The 17700-nt window shown below is 40.1% G+C and overlaps 1 protein-coding gene across 9 annotated transcripts in view; it reads left to right on the top strand.

Moving 5' to 3' along the window:
* Positions 1-17700, top strand: part of Lrrc9 (leucine rich repeat containing 9) — an 80664-nt gene that overhangs the window by 60665 nt on the left and 2299 nt on the right. For all 9 annotated transcript variants that reach the window (XM_042260772.2, XM_076550861.1, XM_076550860.1 and 6 more), the window contains exons 24-30: positions 1889-2019; positions 2997-3105; positions 3711-3850; positions 5925-6061; positions 7024-7241; positions 10216-10284; positions 15337-15477. In XM_042260772.2, coding sequence (XP_042116706.1) covers positions 1889-2019; positions 2997-3105; positions 3711-3850; positions 5925-6061; positions 7024-7241; positions 10216-10284; positions 15337-15477 — 945 coding nt within the window. The remainder of the gene's footprint in view (positions 1-1888; positions 2020-2996; positions 3106-3710; positions 3851-5924; positions 6062-7023; positions 7242-10215; positions 10285-15336; positions 15478-17700) is intronic.

Below are 17700 nucleotides of genomic sequence, written 5' to 3' on the forward strand. Positions count from 1 at the left end.
GAAGAAAAGCAGCTTTGGGGGAGGAGATGGCCACTTTTAGACATACCACGTTTGATGAGACCTTAGGTTATCTGACTAGAAATATAATGCAGGCAGTTGAAATCATGGGACTAACTTTGGATATGGAAATTTCTTTCACATTTTTTTTTAGATTTAGAAATAGTTTGAAGAGAGCAGATAGTTAAACCATCTAAAGAAAGAGAATAAAGAATGCAAGGAAGTCTGAATAAGGCTTTAATATTTTGCTTAGGAATCTTAAAAAGAAAAAGGAGGGGAAAAAGCAGTGAAAAGAGGGTGCAGAGGGATGCGAAGGGCAGCACATCCCTGGAGGATTTTGAGGTGTGAGTGGACCAGGAATGGCGCAGATGAAAGCAGGAGGCACACAGCAGCTCAGAGATACCACACGGCTTCTTTCAAGTTAGGCAGGTCTTTATTGATATATATTTTAACTAAGGGAGGTCATAGTCTATGAAGAACTAAGGCGCTGTCTAGGTAGCTGGAATTTCATTTTATTCCATCTTCGTACGTATTTCTAGCTTGCAAAAAAATAATCTTGAGTGAAGAATATTTATTCTTTCACTCGTTTCAAATATGAAGTCTTTTTGTGTTAGGAATCTAAGAAAGGGAGAGTAGGTAAATGTGGAGCGAATGTCTTATCAGTTTTATCTAACAGACTGATAAATTACTGCCCTGGGATAACTGCCTGGCTATGGTGTTTTTCAGTATTAAAGTTGGTTTCATTCTTTTTCCTATCTTCTATTTTATTTCCTTGCTGATAGTTTGTGTTTTCATTTGATGCAAGTGCATTCATAACTGCTGAAGCATTTTTATGAGGCCTGGTTGTCAGTAATGACTCATATCTATACCATTCCGGAGGATCTGCTGATTATCTTTTCACACTGAGAGCTTTCTTGGTTTTTAATATGATGAGAGAAGACTTTTCTATTATTCAGTGGGCAATTTTGGGTCGGCAGCAGAGCAGAGATGACGTGTCTCAGCAGCCCTCCCACAATGCCCCTGCAGCCCTCCTCTGACCAGTGGGGTGATGGGGGCACCCCTTGGCTCCTGTCAGGTGGGGGAGTCAGAGATCCAGCCTGAAGTGTGTAGTTCCTTAATGCCAAGGCCAGAGTAGGAGTTCCAGCTTTCCAGCAAGTCTCCATTGATTCTGTGTGGCTAGGATAGTTACCTTGTTACAGTCTCCGTGGGCCTCCAGGGATTCATCCTGGCTGTGAGAGACAGGAATGCCTGGTTAATACTCCACAGGGACCCGTGTTATGATAGACAGTAGTGGCAACCCAGTTCAGCCCCCACCATGTGGTCCCCAGTAACAAACACTTGGTGGTGAAAGTTGGTTTGGTTTGGTCCGTTGTTGTTTTCTGGGGGTTGCATTGTGCTGGGAGGGCATGCAGGTTCGGTCTCTCCTTTGACAAGGAAAGCTAAGGAATGTCTTCTGTCGGCTGGCAGTAGTGGGCTGGCAGTACTGAGCAGCCCGTTCTGTACTTGGTGGTCCGGCCAAGTTTACTTCCTGGTGCTTGGATGGAACAGGTCTAATAGTCTCTAAAAGTTTCACAGTTATTGTCATGCCAGGCCCCCCTCTGCTTGTCTGCTGACTAGAGAAAGCTGGATGGTTATGGGCTTTCTTTTATTTTCTGGCTCCCCAGCACCCAATCGGACATATATGAGGCAAAAAACAAAATCAAGGTGTCGTTCCTCAGGCCCCAAGATCCCTAGGGCCCTGGTCATCTTGTGTGCGTTTTACCTATACAGTGTCCTAGGTGGGTAGAAGTAGCTGTTTCTATTGAAGAGAGTAAGTGTGTCTAGGTCATTTATATCTGTAACCAGGGGTCATCTTGTAAGAGAGGTCATCACTTTCTCAATGTCCTTCAAGGAACCTCCGGAGATCGAGAATGCAAAAGATTTGTTTGGTGGTAGGCTCACGTCTGACATGATTGCTGAACGCCAAGGCCACTCAAACTTTGTCCAAATGCAAGAACTAAACTGGACTTCATCATCCATCAGGTACAATCGCTTTATTGTGTCTATTTGTCATTATAATTACAAGTTTAATTATCACCACATTGTCTGACTCTCCTTTCCAAATATACTCAGTAATTATCCTAGTCTATCTTAGACACCACTTGAAATGATGCAATAATTTTTATTATCAGAAATTACGATTAAAAAATTTGGGTTTGTTTTTCATCTGATTTTGTTTCGCCTATTTCTTTTACCACTAGTCATATTAGGTTTACTACTTATATATTGGTTGTTTTTTTTTTTTAAGGAATAGCAAAAAACGTAATTACATCTGAAGAAAATCATGAAAATCAAAATTAGCAAAAAAAACAAACAAACAAACAAAAAAAAACCTGTTAACACTTTTAATTGTATCTTGTTAGTTCTAATGGGATCCTTAGATGCATGACAGAATATGAATGTGGAACTGTTATGTTCAGGCTCCAACTTGTCTGGCATGTGGATCTCCAGAGGCTCACAAGGACCATGGGCCGTAATCGCCATTCTCAATTGAGTGTTGAAACCAATGCTTTGCAGGTCTTCCACAGATCTCAGAAAAGTCTGGTTTCAACGCCCTTACTACTGTCTCCTTCCCGTCCACTCCTGTCACTTCTTACCACTGCAGAAACCGCCTACTTCATATATGTCCATAGACGCTTACGACCTGGTTATCTTACGTACTTGATAGACTTACTTTATCAAGTCTGCTGTGATTTCATGAACTTGTATGTTAATTTGTGAATCAACTGGAAATGTTTATTGTATAAATGTCTTCTACAGTAATCGTTTAATGGTTATAGAGATGGTATTTTTTAAGTAATCAAATTTCTATGTCATTTTCTTCATACCTGTGCAACAAAAATATACACTTAGCTGGACATGGATTTCCAACATTTGATGTTGCATGGAACTTAGGAGTCGTTTATGGGGAGCTCACCCTGTCCCGTTAAAATAATGACTGTGTTTGCTTTCTAACTCAGGACTGTGGATCTGATTCCAGTGGACCACTTTAGGAACGTGTGCAATGTGAACCTGCAGAACAACAACCTCACCTCCTTCAGCGGCCTCATCTACCTGCCCAACGTGAAGGCATGTTGCTGCAAAGCTGTCTTTGTTCTCACAGACTTCAGCACAAGTTTTAATCTTCATTTTACACTAAAATGTATTTCCTTATTAAGGTGTCGAAATTATTCCCTCAATTGTATTTTATTTTGTTTCTCACTAATCAAGAAAAAGTCTTAGTCTTACCTTCCAGGGTTTTTATTTTTTAACAATCTATCTTACATCATTGACTTACAAACAGATCTCACTCTTGAGTTAGGAGATGGGATGCGAGGCCATGTCTCCAGTGAGCACTTAAGAAATGAAGTTGAGAATAAGGGGATTCTCAGCATCTAAACACAGACCAAAAATACTTCCTTAGTAATTATTTCATCTGTATCAGGCTTAGACAAACCAGGAGTGCAGATTGAGAAAGCTAAATGGCTGGCTAGTATCTTGGATATTTTATTTGTAGTGATTCCCCAACATGTAAGGTTGTTAAAAACACATTCCAAGCTAAATCTAAATACTTTGGGATAAATTATTTTATTTTTCACAAGAATATATTATGAATTATGTTCTCTATTCCAAGTATTAGTCATACCATTTCAGTGTTTCATGGACATTTGATTAATAAGATGCTCTTTCCGTAGGTCTTATGCCTCAACTATAATCATATTGAATCAATCATACCTAGACTGAAACCTCAGACTCACTTAAGCAGCAGACAGCTACTCTACCAGAAAGTGCCTTCAAGTGGCTACGGACAGCAAGGAGCCTCAAAACTAAACAAGTACGTTCTAAAATTCTCTAGTTTGTCACACGTAAAAACAACCAAAGAAGTAACACAATCTAATACACATATTTGGCTGATTTTAAGAATTATTTTAACAAACTATATGCCAAAAATAAACTTCACGAATAAAAAGGGAGTCTGTCATTTTCCCCCAATTCTAACATTAATGGGAAAGATATCACTTGTGAAGATCAAGACATATCTCTTGCTCTCCTACACATCTATAAAAGGATGGATGGGTGGCTAGACAGATAGACAGATGGACAGATAGATAGATGGACAGACTGACAGAGATATGTGTGCATGTGTATGTGAAATGTGTGTATCACCAAGTCAAAATATTTTTATTTTCATTTTTCTCAATGAAGGACATTCCTTGTGTTTGCCATCTTTATTGAGGTAATTTGCATATAACAAAGTTACCACCTTCAGTGTGCCATTTAATGATTTTTGACAAATGTATTCAGCCCTGTAGCCACAGCTGACACCACAGTGTGAGGTAACTGCCCCTCAAAACACCCTTATTTTTCTTTGCAACCCCCTCCCCCACATCCCAGCCTTTGGCAATGGCCACTGATCTGCTTTCTTTCCCTGTAACTTTGCCTTTTTCTAGAGCTGTGAAAGATTGGAATTACATGTTAAGTACTTTTGTAGCTGGAAGTTTTCCTGTGTCCCGGCCAGTCTGCAGCTGCTCAGACCCAAGTAAACATACACAGGCTTATATTAATTAAAACTGCTCAGCCATTAGCTCAGTCCTACCACCGACTAGCTCTTACATTTAAACTCAGCCCATTTCTGTTAATCTATATGTCGCCATGTGTTCTGTGGCTTTACCTGTGTACCATTACATGCTGCTCCCTGGACGTCTCCTGACTCAGCCTTCCTCTTCCCAGAATTCTCCTTATCTGCTTATCCCGCCTATACCTCCTGCCTGGCTACTAGCCAATCAGCATTTTATTAAACCAATGTATGAAAACATTATCCCACAGCATGCTCTTTTCATTTTTATTAGCATGTATTAATTGTACAAAATAATGGGTTTCATTATGGCATTTCTTGTGTGTACATAACATACTTTGGTTATCTCCAATCCCCTATTATCATATTCTGCTCTATCTCATTGCTGCTCACTTCCTCCACCTCCAAGCCCTCCTTTTACTTTCATTTTGTGTCTAGTTCCTTTCACTTAGCTTGCCTTTGAGACCTGACCCTTGTCACTGAAGGGGCCAGTGATTAATTTCACTACCCTGCTGTGTACTGTTTCAATACATACACTATAAGAGTGTAAGCCACCTAGCTTATTCTTTTCAATATTGTTTTGGATGTTCAGAGTTCTTTGAGTTCTTTTTAAATTTTAAGACATTTTGTTTTCTCCTAGAAAACTTTTGATAGAGATTGTATTTAATCTACTCATCAATTTGAAAGAATTGCCATCTTAATAATATTCTGACTTATAATCCACAAACATGAAATAATTTTTTTACTTACTGATACCTTCATTGGTTTCATTCACTTGCGTGTTTTTATCTATATATAAATTTTGTGCTTCTTTTTTGGAATTTATCCTAAAGTGTTCTGAAATTATTTTGTCTTACAGTATTGTAAAAAGTGTAAGAATTGTTTTCTTAATTTTTTAAATTTTTTATTGGCACTGGAACTCCAGAACATTTTTATTATTTGATCTTGTAGCTTTGATGAAGTCATTTTTAGCTCAATTAGCATTTTTGGTAGATCTGTTAGAGTTCAATACATACAGGAATTATGTCCTTTGAGAATAAAGGTAAGTCTACTTATTCCTTTCTAATGGAATACAACATTTTTCTTTTTCTCGCCTGATTGTATTGACTTCACTTTTCATTGTGGCTTTCTGTATTATTTGCCCTATAAACATTTTAAAGAGATAAAAATTATTATTGTTATTATAAAAGCACTACTCAACTATCGTATATCAAAAGTTCTTACAAATTTTTATCTTATTTTCACTTTGTAGTAAGTACACTTCAGACCTTCTTTTATGATAAAATTGCTTTCAAATCAAGTTAATGACCTCAAACATAACTGTGTGTTTCAGAGATTCAATAAGCAATGAAAATTTGCCTCCAATAATGCAAAGTTTAGAGGTTCTTCATTTGGGATACAATGGAATTTGTAACTTAGTCCAGCTACAACTTAACAGACTAAGAAACTTAAAATTCCTATTTCTACAGGGTGAGTAAGACATGCTGTTCATAAATCCTGTAAACTGACTGGATTATCATCTTGCTTTAACAAGCAAGTGCAAGCATTATCAATTACTCTAATGATCACTGACAACAAAATTTATCAAATAAGATTATTTTAAACAATTGATTGCATATACTCATTGTACCTGGTACTATTATTAGGGACATTTTCATACAACTGTATGTTGTAGACTGAGTGTATTCTCTACCTCCCTTGCCTCCCCCTTCTGGCCCTCTTCAGTCAGTCCCCTTTGTTCCCTTAGATAGTTCCACTTCCTATATGAAGTTTGTTTTCTGAGACTACCTTAATCTGATTAATGTGATTATATCCAGCTGTATGCATTCTCTTGCAAAGAGTATAATATTGCTTTCCTTATGACTGAAAAAATCTATTGTATATTTATCCATCATACTTTCTTAGCTATTTCCCTGATGTTGGACACCTGGGGTGGGGAAGAAGAAATAATTGAGGTTCAATGTGGTTGAATAATGTACCCAAGTTTGCACCAATGTGTTATGGTATTTAGGTCTGTCTGACTCAAAAGCATATGAAGTTTAGATTCAGAGTTGCATTAACATATACCAATAATGACCTGGCCCACAGTGATACCAATAGAAATGGTAAGTCTAAAAGTCAATTGTAAAGGAGTAAATATTAGGATTAAGTGACTAATTAAATATATCAAGAAGAGAAGAAAACTAGTCCAAGATTATTTTGTAACTGAATTAACAGATTGATAAACTGGATTGCTAAGGCTAGATAGTTTTTTTGGGAAAGGCCGCTCATTAGAGGTTAGGGAAAGACCAGTTTGTGTTACAATTTTGAGACGTAAATATAAATGTGCTTTTTTAGTTTTAGAAATCATTTGATAAATATTTAGATAAAGACGGTTACATAGACTTTGATTCTGGAAGTCGGGGCTCATGCAGCATGTCGTAACTGTTTAGGAAACGAGATCAGCCAGGTGGAAGGGCTGGACAACTTGATCGTCCTTCAGGAGCTGGTTGTCGACCATAACCGCATCCGAGCATTTAATGACAGCGCTTTCGCCAAGCCCAGTTCCCTGCTGACCCTTCATCTAGAGGAAAACAGACTGAGAGAGCTGGGCAAGTTGCAGTCTTTGGTCAAACTGGAGAAACTCTTCCTAGGATATAATAAAATCCAGGTAACAGTCTTTGGGGGCGTTGTCGTTTCAAGGTTTATGTAGTTGAAATCCCCTGTGATGTGAACATAAAGCTCCCAAGTACACCAGTGAGAGTGTTGTGACTGCTGTTGGTCAAGTCTATCTCAGGCATATCACAAGGCATATCCTGTACTCACCACGTCTAGACTGATGACCCAGAGGATATGCACCCACCCACTGATGTTAGTTTACTTTAGTTCAGTTCTAAAGCTGGTCTCGCCAATCCTCTCTCACAGTTTGCACTTAGTCCTCAATGCTCTTGGTCTGGGCAGTCTCTGAGGCTCAGCTGAAGCCTTCCTCTAGCCCATTCACTCTGCCTTGTGTCCTTGGTCTACTTGGCATTCACATCTATACCACTGACCTGGTTTTTACACTACAGCTCTTCCCACTCATGTCTTCCTTAGCTAGTACCTTGTTTTATGTCCTTGAAATTCAGCTGCTACTTTTAAAGTGCAGCACCAACTGGGCCTTCTTAGACTGTGTCCTGAGGTTGTATACAGGTATGAAGAGTTGGTGTTTGTATCAGCATTTTGATAATGACTTATATACCTACTTTTGCCCATGCTGCTTCTGCTAGCCACACTTCTTTTTTTTTTTTGGGGGGGCGGTTACGAGATAGGGTTTCTCTGTGTAGCTTTGTGCCTTTCCTGGATCTCGCTCTGTCGACCAGGCTGGCTTCGAACTCACAAAGATCCACCTGCCTCTGCCTCCCAAGTTCTGGGATTAAAGGTGTGCGCCACCACTGCCCTACACTATCCACACTTCTAAGGCAGCTTCAAAGACAGGCTGAACTGTACACTCCCCCTGCATGAGCAGGACCTGTCCATCTTGTCCATATTTATGTCAGTATGGCACATGGTACATGGTAGACACCAGACACTTGACAAATATTTGTCTGCGGCTCTATTTGCTACAGTTCATTAAGTCTTTTCGGGGATAATATGAAATTTCTTTCCAAGATTAGAAGAAAATCATGAGTGATGTCTCTTTTAACTTAGCAAGTAAGAAACACACATACTGAGAAAAATAGCATATAGCTGAGTTATCCAGATTCAAACACCAGTCTGAGGAAAGCCTATCCAAACTGGCAGTGAGCTTTCCAACACTTTGTTTAGGAGAAATAAAAGTTGGAAAAATTGATAGTCTATGGAAATAATCTGGCAACAGTAAGTGAGCTTAGCAAAGAGACTTATTGCTGGGGGAGCAGTTCTGTGGTAGAGCGTGTGTGTAGCATGCCCAAAGCCTTGGCCTGAAAAGCCCAGCAAAAACAAAACCTCCATGAGCTTTGCTTATCAGTTCAATCATTAATACTTGACGCCTTGGACATTTGATTGGTTTCCTTTTTCCCACACCACACAGGCTATCTATCTCAGAAAGACTCTGTGGAGTGGTCTCAGAGTGAAACATTTCCATTTTATACTTAAGCATCTTATTAGAGGCCATGGCCTGTAATTCTGTAGATTCCAGGTTAGTTGACTCTAAGCAGTCTTCATCCAGAGAGATCTGTTAAGAGAATGCCACAGGTAAGAAGCTTCCTGGAAAAGGCCATTGCTCTGTTTGCCGGGACACTCAGTTAACAGTATGCTTAAAGGAGCTTAGCCCAGGTGACCAGCTTCTCCTCAGGATGTCCCTGCTCACCTGTCGACACCCTGCTCCCCACAAGGGATGGAGGAGATGGTAGATGAGCTTATGATAGCACCCTCCTCAGCAACTTGAACAGAATCATGCTTAGTGGGGTTTCCTGTCAAATGTAATACAACTATATGGTAACCCGTGACAAATCACAGGAGACTATTCACGCATCACTGAAGGAATGACTGAGCCTTAGTGATTGTTGAAAAATTTTAGCCTTTGATTTTTACTCTTATGGTATTCATCAGTGAGTTTAGATGGGTTGTTTTACCATTGAACTTACACTGATGGTTGGTGTTATTGTACCTTCATGTGACCATACACAGTTAACTGGAGGAGAAGATAAAGGCTGGGGAGTAAGAGCGAGTTGGAAACCTAGTTGAATTCTTCTGAAACCACGTTCTTTCAAAACCTTGACTGTCCATTCAGATTTTCTTTTGAGGAGAGACTTTGTCTCCGCATTCATACCAATTTGGGCAGTGTGATACAAGCATTAATTCTACAAGTGAGCAGTCAGAATACAATGTCTGGGTTAGCCAAGAATGATAGGACAAGAGAAAAACCTATTAAAAATTAACGAAGCATGAGTACTTCAGATAAGAGGTAGATGTGGTCTCTCATGGGCCTATAGGCTATGGCGTGGACCTTTTGACTAACTTCCCCAATATGTCCAACAATGTAGACTGATAAAGTGTGGCCTATTGTGTTGGGTCTAAGAATCATTGCAACACAAACAAAGGTTTCAGCTTCACAGTCCCATTCGATCCCCATGGCTAGGTGATTCCTCTGTCTGACATCCAGATTCTCCATTACTTCTAAAGTTATCTGAGCATACAATGAAGGCAAAATACATACACATTAAATAAAAAATAAGCATTTTAAAAAATTTCGCCAAAGCTACACTATTAGAAATTTACAGTGATGTTAAGTGGATACTAATAAATATTCCTAGGCATTGTGGAGGGCAAAACATTTAACCAGAGAAACAGCTGTAATCTGTTCTGTCTTTCACAGCTAGTGTATCAGAGTATAGCCAATATCACACATTCTTCTGTTATTAAGGTCGTCATCTGAGCCCTAGGTGGTTTATAACTCTTCTAGAAAGTTTGCTGTTCTTTTGCGAGTTCTGCTGAATGGCTCATTTTCCACGTCACAGTGTTATCTTTGCAAGTCATGTATTGGGAGTCTACAGTCTTCACTTGGGTTCACTCAGAGGATCCAAGTGGAGCTACTTGAAATCTAAAACTTGCATAAAACTACTTCAGAGAGGTTTACGTTAGGAGATGTAAGCCAACCAAATGATAATTCCTTACCTTTTACACAGGAAATCACAGAACTGGAAAAACTTGATGTCATCCCTTCTCTCAGAGAGCTTACTGTCTATGGCAATCCAGTGAGTATTTACCTTTAAAACTTAGTAAGTTCCCAATTGTCATATGTAAATTTTATGAGATATGAGAACGTGATTTGCTTTTTCTATTTCTGCACACATAGCTAGTTAACACAGCACAGTGCGGGGCTTAGTCTTGTCTCCACCTGACTGCCCTGCCAGCCATTGCTGTCAAGTGTAAGCAGGTGTGCGCCCCATTCTGCACTGCACCCTCGGCTCACCTGCCTGCGCTGTGCCCGTGATATGATGCTGAGTACTTACTAACATTTTGTGTTGTCTCAATTCTTGGAGAGTGTTTTTCCTTATCTCCTCTTCCGTCTCTTCTTTCTAATCAGACCCTTCAATTTCTCCACTGTCTTCGCTATTCTTGACCCTTTCACTTTGCTGTGAATTTTAGGAAGCAAATTAAGTTAAGGGAAAAGTTTGTTGATGTTTTAATTCGAATTGCACTTGTTTTAAGTTAATTTGGGAGACGTTTGTCGCTTTTCTCATTGGAGTCTTTGAAGGGATCCAATAACTAGCACCCATGCCCGTTTAACTTCTAAGCGAACTGGGAAACATGGCAACCGAGCGATGGCCTGATGTGTAGTGTGCCGAGTGTTCCAGGAAAATCCAGCAAAAAGAACAGACAGCAGAAGGCGTAAGACTGAAAAGGCCACGGGGCAGACAGGTCCAGGGTTTCACAGAAGGCCGTCAAGGGCAGCAGGACTGTGAGTCAGAGAGGGAGGGTTATATGACGGTTAGGACAAAGGGTCTTTCGTCTATGCCAGAACAGTTCATTTCAACCTGGGATCAAAGAGGTCAGGTTCATTCCTGTTGGTGGTGGCATTCAGACCCAGTCAGAAAGCTTCGCACAATGCTCTAATGTTTTGTTTGTTTGGGTTTTGTTTTTCTTTTTTTTTTTTAAATGTATAGTGCTGGGAAACTTTGTGGGGAAATGGGTCAGGACTGCTTGGGAACTCTTGCAGGGGACATGACACAAGATGGCAGTGATCAGGTCAGGCTGGATGCCTGCCTTGAAAATACCGAATAGACATGCTGATAGATGACAGAAGTATGTAGTCTGATTGCAAAGGACCAGGAAACCCCTGGTGGAAACCTCTCTGTGTGGGAGGAGAGAGCTTGGCAGAGCCATATCTGGTGGGAATGGTAAAAGTCATCAAGTCAGCACAGCTGCTTGACAAAGATCCAGCCAAGCTGAGCCACCTGATGGCTGACCTGCCCCTTTTGGTTTTCATCTCCACATGTTGCATACTTGGGGGATTTTTAATATTTATGCAATTGGGGATATTGGGGGATGGGAAATCTCTTAAGAATCATTTATGCCTTCTCCCAGGAGTACTGCTTCTACTCCCCCCCCCCAAGTCCTGAGTATACTGCCTCTCCAGCTTTTAGGGAGATATCCTTATCTACTTGAAGGTCTTCCTTAGGCCTTGATGTTGTGACACACATAAAGAAGCCAGAGGTCTCTTTATGAGGCTATGAGATATTCTTGAAACATCTACCCCTGTACTTACTCAGTAACAAGATAGTCAAAACAAAGTAAACCTATAAGGTCAACAAGATTTGGTAGGCTAGCAGGGTTAGCCGCAGATCAGATTACAAGACTCCTCCTACTATATGCTAAGGCAATTACGTGGCATATACAGCAAGAAAGTTAGATTAGCTGAAGTTACTTCTGCCCTACACAGGGACTTTTACTGATGGACAAGGAATGGTGTGGAAAGATAAAAGAATGAGGTGTCAGAACCTTCCTTTGTTAGAAAAGTTAGCTCATGCAGAGCCAAGGAGCAAAAGAATGCCAGGATTAGACATACAAATAAATTCTACAAAGATATAAAATTTGAAACATTGTATTATGCCAGAAATTGAATAATAACTACAGCAGCTTTGGCCTGAGGATTTTTCTTAGGCACTCCGACCATTAAGAGTTAATTGCAGCCGGGCAGTGGTGGCGCACGCCTTTAATCCCAGCACTCAGGAGGCAGAGGCAGGTGGATTTCTGTGAGTTCGAGGCCAGCCTGGGCTATAGAGTGAGTTCCAGAAAAGACACACAGCGAAACCCTGTCTCAAAAAACCAAAAAAAAAAAATTGCATTAACACACTTAATAGAGTACTCTACCCTTAAATTCTTGGTATGAATATAATTTATATCTTACTGGATTCAATCTGATAGTATTTGATGTAGCATATCTGCATCTATGCAGATAAAAGCTATGATTCTGTCTTTTTATACCATACTTTTAAATCTTGCATAATGTCTTTTGCTTTATAACATTTATTTGGGAGCACTCCTTCTATTCCTAGTCTATGGATAGTTTAAAGACCCATATGGTCCTTGAAAAGTAACTGGACCTTATCTCTAAAACAGCTTGACTCCAGTTTTTTTATAAGCCAGACTTTAACTTGCTTACTCACATTCCTCCACGAGTATAAATCCCATCATATTTTCTACTTCCTCAGAAGCTCACATTGGGAAGTTAAATTTTCCTAGATATTGTTCTTTAGACTTTAATGTATTGCTATCACAGTAAGCTCGTGATGTCCTTTTAATTCTCCATTGTACCTATTTTGTCACCCCTCTATACCTAAGGTTGTCAGTTTTTGCTTTTGCATTTTATTCTTGATAAATCTTGCTGGAGCCTCGCTTGCTTCTTTAGAACACCGTAGTTTTCCTTATCAAGGGCATTGTTTGCTTTCTAGTTCATCAGCATCTATTCTTTATCATGTTCTTCTTTTTGTTTCTTGAAATTTTCCAAGAAAGTTTTACTTTTCACATTTCTCAATCTTAATCATTTTAACTTAATATTAATTTTCAATATATTTCTAATCAGTAAGTTGTAGGTTACACAGTGCTGCTCCAACAATGTCCTGAAAGTTTTTATGTATGTTGCTTTTATTAATCTTCATATCGCAAAATCTTCTACTCTTCAAAAGACTTCATTTTAATATGTAAATTATTGAGGGCTGTGCATACGTTTTTATTCATTTTTTTTTTCCGAGACAGGGTTTCCCTGTGTAGCTTTGCGCCTTTCCTGGAACTCACTTGGTAGCCCAGGCTGGCCTTGAACTCACAGAGATCCACCTGGCTCTGCCTCCCAGTGCTGGGATTAAAGGCGTGCGCCACCACCGCCCGGCCGTTTTTATTCATTTTAAATCTATTTTTTCTTGTTCCTAGTTGTATCTTCATCATTTTCCTCCAGTTTTGGAGTATTTCAGTCAGATGAAGCAGGCTCTATATTCTCTTTATAATATTTTTAAAATATTATATTTTTAAGAAAAATGCTTTGTAACTTAGAATGTGGCCAGTGATTAGTTTGGCTGTTATATGTGTTAGAGGTCTTTCTCCATCACTGAGCACACCCCTACCACATTCATTTCAAGCAGTTTGTCCATTTTCCTTTCTGGTTTTTTCTTTTTCTATTTTAGCTTGCTCTGGAACTTACTATAGAAACCAAGCTGACCTCCAACTCATGGCAGTCTTCCTGCTTTAACCTCCAGAGTTCAACGATGATAGGCACGAGCCACCAGACCCAGCTTAGTCATCCGTCTCCAAGAGTTTGTTGTTCTTTGCTATTACAGACAGTGCTGTACACTCTCTGTATTAGGGGTCCCCACGATCACCACCATTTCAGAGATTTTCTAGAGAGACTCAGTCCGCATCATGTTTTCCTTATGACTAAGATCAGTAGCAATGCCATAGTTAGGACACACAATCAAGACTGGTTATAATGGCAGAGTAAGGATGCACAACCACAGGGCATGAGGAAGAGAAAAGTCGAGTCTGGAAGTTTCTGTATGTGTTCTTCTTCCTTGTGCTTTCTGTCCCATGGCAGGGGACACAGGGCACACTCTTCACTCAGCCACAAAGATGGCATCTCTTCTGTGTCACGTTTTTATTCAAGGGAGCCCCTTAGAGACTCAGCATTCCAATAACTGATGACATGGGCACCCTTTCCCAGTCAAGAACTGCAATTCCAAATTCCAGATGGGAAAGAGGTTGAGTATAAATCCTACTATTTTTAGTAATTATCAAGACTTAGTCACCTACCGTTATCATCCAAGGAATAATAAGCACGTTCCCAGGTCCGGGTCCCAAACCCCAAGCAAGAGCCATCCTAGCCAGCAGAGCCTTCTAAAGTCAACACCAACAGACCACTCTACTGAAGTCTTTCCATCTACCTTTTTTTGCATATATGCAATATTTTTAAGGCAGGTTAACGCTTTGAAAAGACCAATCATACCGACCAGAAGATGTTGAATTAACTGGGATAGGGCCTTTTGGAAAATCTCACGTAAACTAATTCTTTATAAATGAACTTTCATAGAGTTCTACCCATAAGCTGAGATTTTCCCTAGCTAATGGGCAATGCTACAGACTTAAGACGGATGGCAGTCTGAGTGTGGTGGCACACACCTGTGACTCTGGTGCCACACACCTGTGACTCTGGTGCCACACACCTGTGACTCTGGTGCCACACACCTGTGATTCTGGTGCCACACACCTGTGATTCTGGTGCCACACACCTGTGACTCTGGTGCCACACACCTGTGATTCCAGCACCCAGAGGCTGAGGCCAGAGGACTGTTGGTTCAGACCAGCCCAGGATCCATGGAGGGGGTGATGAAAGACAAGGGGAGGGGGAAGAAAAAGAGGAAGAAGCAGAGGAGAGAGGTTAAACCTCTTAAGAGGAGCCTTAGTTTAAAAATATTTTCTATTTTCACTGGACATCGCAGAGGATTGAGAAACCTTCCAGGAAAAAGTTTCTACCTGTAGCATCTAATATTGTTTGTTTGGTTGGTTTGGTTTTGGTTTTGTGGTTTTATTTAAGACAGGGTTTCTCTGTGCAGCCCTGACTGTCCTGGAACTCACTACGTAGCCCAGGCTGGCCTCAGAATCAGAGATCTGTCAGCCTCTGCCTCTCAAGTGCTGAGATTGAAGGCAGCTGTTATGCATCATCTTTATGTCCTTTCCCAAACTGCCTTCTTTTTAAGATTAATGTTTTTTTAATGAAAGGGATTTGGGAAATAAACTATTATTTTACCCTTCTTTAGATTTGTAGAAAAATGGTGCACCGCCATGTGGTCATATTCCGCCTGCCTAATTTACAGATGTTGGATGGAATCCCTATAAATGCAGATGATAGGGCAAAGGCTGAGTTTCATTTCTCAGAACTACAAGCAAAGAAAAATTTGGTAACTATGCTATTTACACTTTTCCATTTATTATAGATTATTGTAAATGAACATTATACCATGTACATTTTGACTTAAATGTTTAGGCATATGTGGTTTTGTAAATTATAGTATTTACTTAGTGACTACTATCAAAGACAGCTCTTTTTCCTAATAATGCATTAATATAAGACAGATTATTTAATATTTGTTTGTTCAGTGCTCAGATGATACTAGAAGGTAAGAAACTGGGATGTGCCATTTTTATAGAACTAACCATAAAATCGCTTCACTTTAGGCAGAAAGGAAGAAGGGGCATTTTGATCTCAACTTTCTGGGCTGTGTAGTTCACCTAATAGAGATGTGTGCTGCTATTCTTATAGATTTGTAAGGGTGCTGGGCTCTTACAAATGACAGGAAAAAAATTATAGAATGAAGAAACAATAAAAACGGGCTCTTTAGGAATTTAATCAGTAGCCACTTCTATTTGCTCATGATTATCCTCTAAAGACCAAAGTTAACACAGAAGGATGATGCTTCTTAACAAACACATAGAATTATCAGAGCTGAACCTTTGCAAAGTTTGAAGAAGAAATGGAGGAGGGAGGGGAACCAGTTGAAACTTGTAAGACAATCAAAGAGATGTTACAAAGACCTGGAGCATGTGGGGGAGGAGGTATAATTGAACCTTTAATGTAACTAGAAGCAAAAATCCAAGGACATTGGAGTCAAGGATCCAAGGTTTCATTAAGAACAGGATCTTCACTTGGGAGGCAGAGGCAAGAGGATTTCTGAGTTCATGGCCAGCCTGGTCTACAGAGTGAGTTCCAGGACAGCCAGGGTATCAGAGAAATCCTGTTGAGCCAGAGAGAGAGAGAGAGAGAGAGAGAGAGAGAGAGAGAGAGAGAGAGAGAGAGAGAGAGAGAGAGAGAGAGAGAGAGAGAGAGAGAAGAGAGAGAGAAACAGGTGAGGTTGTTCCCGACAGATGCCCTCCTACTGGACTCTTGCTCACCTCCAGGATGAATATGTGCTGATGGACAGGTTCTCCTCAGGCCCTTCTGATCCTACTCAACTCTCCTCGCTTCACTTCTCCCGTCAGCAGTAGAGTCACACACTCCTCGAGAGATGGCTTTGTTTCTTCAAAAACCTGCTGCGTGGTTTATATTAAGTCAACAGATGAAACACAAGTTCAAACTTTAAATTATGATTTTTATGTTCTTATGAAAACCAAATTCAATACTTTGGAAAGTCTAGATAAATAATAATCACACACACACACACACACACACACACACACACACACACAAGCACAATGTCAGTCATAGACCCTTGCTTAGAAGATGACCTTCGCCAGGCATGGTGGAGCACACCTATGGCCATAGCCCTTGGGAGACAGGAAGATCAGAAGTTCAAAGTCATCCTTGGCATGGGCTACCTGAGAGCTTGCCTCCAAAGAGGCAGAGATTTCTTCTTCATCAAACATATGCACATTTGAAATTTTGTTAAAAGATACATATGAATTATATTGTTTTTTTTTCTTTTTTGTGGTGCTGAGGGACAAACACAGGTCATGCTAGGCAAGTGTCCTACCACCCAGAAACAACTTTACCCCTGCTTGCAATTTTTATTGATTCCTTGACTTTTTAACTCCAATTTTTAAAAATTAATCTTGATATATTTTAATAAAGGCATTTCTAGAACAAGTTAGAGTTAGACATATAGGGACCTTGAGGCCCATAATTATTCAGTGTTAATTAAAAAATAGTTTTAAAAAAAGGGATTGAGCTATAGGTCAAAAAAAACTTGAAGTTCTAACTTCGCATTCTAACAACCAATGTAGCTAACAGTACTGTCTAATACTATGTACTCAAATTCCTGCCGTAGGCTCCACTCTTTCAAAAGAGAACAGATCAGGTGAAATTTAGTCCAGTGATTAAGCCCTCTTTCTTGATCTTCAAGCCACCTATTGAAAAAGCACATGCCCCGTGAAATAGTTTCCTATTGTTCTTGCCTCAAATCATCACAAATTCACTGCTTCACGTAGCTCATGGTGACTGATTCACAGCCTGGGAATTCAGAAATCTGAGCCGGGGTCTTAGATGGAAGCATGGCCTGGGCTGTGTTCCTTCTGGAAGCTCTGGAAAGGAACTCAGGCTGCATTTTCCTGGCTTCTAGTCGACCTCGACCTCGGCTCCTTGCGCTCAGCCAGCAGTAGTCTCCCTCCCCCTTCTGCTTCCATTCACA

The sequence above is a fragment of the Peromyscus maniculatus genome, chromosome 14 (genome assembly GCF_049852395.1).
Source record: "Peromyscus maniculatus bairdii isolate BWxNUB_F1_BW_parent chromosome 14, HU_Pman_BW_mat_3.1, whole genome shotgun sequence".
Taxonomy (NCBI): domain Eukaryota; kingdom Metazoa; phylum Chordata; class Mammalia; order Rodentia; family Cricetidae; genus Peromyscus; species Peromyscus maniculatus.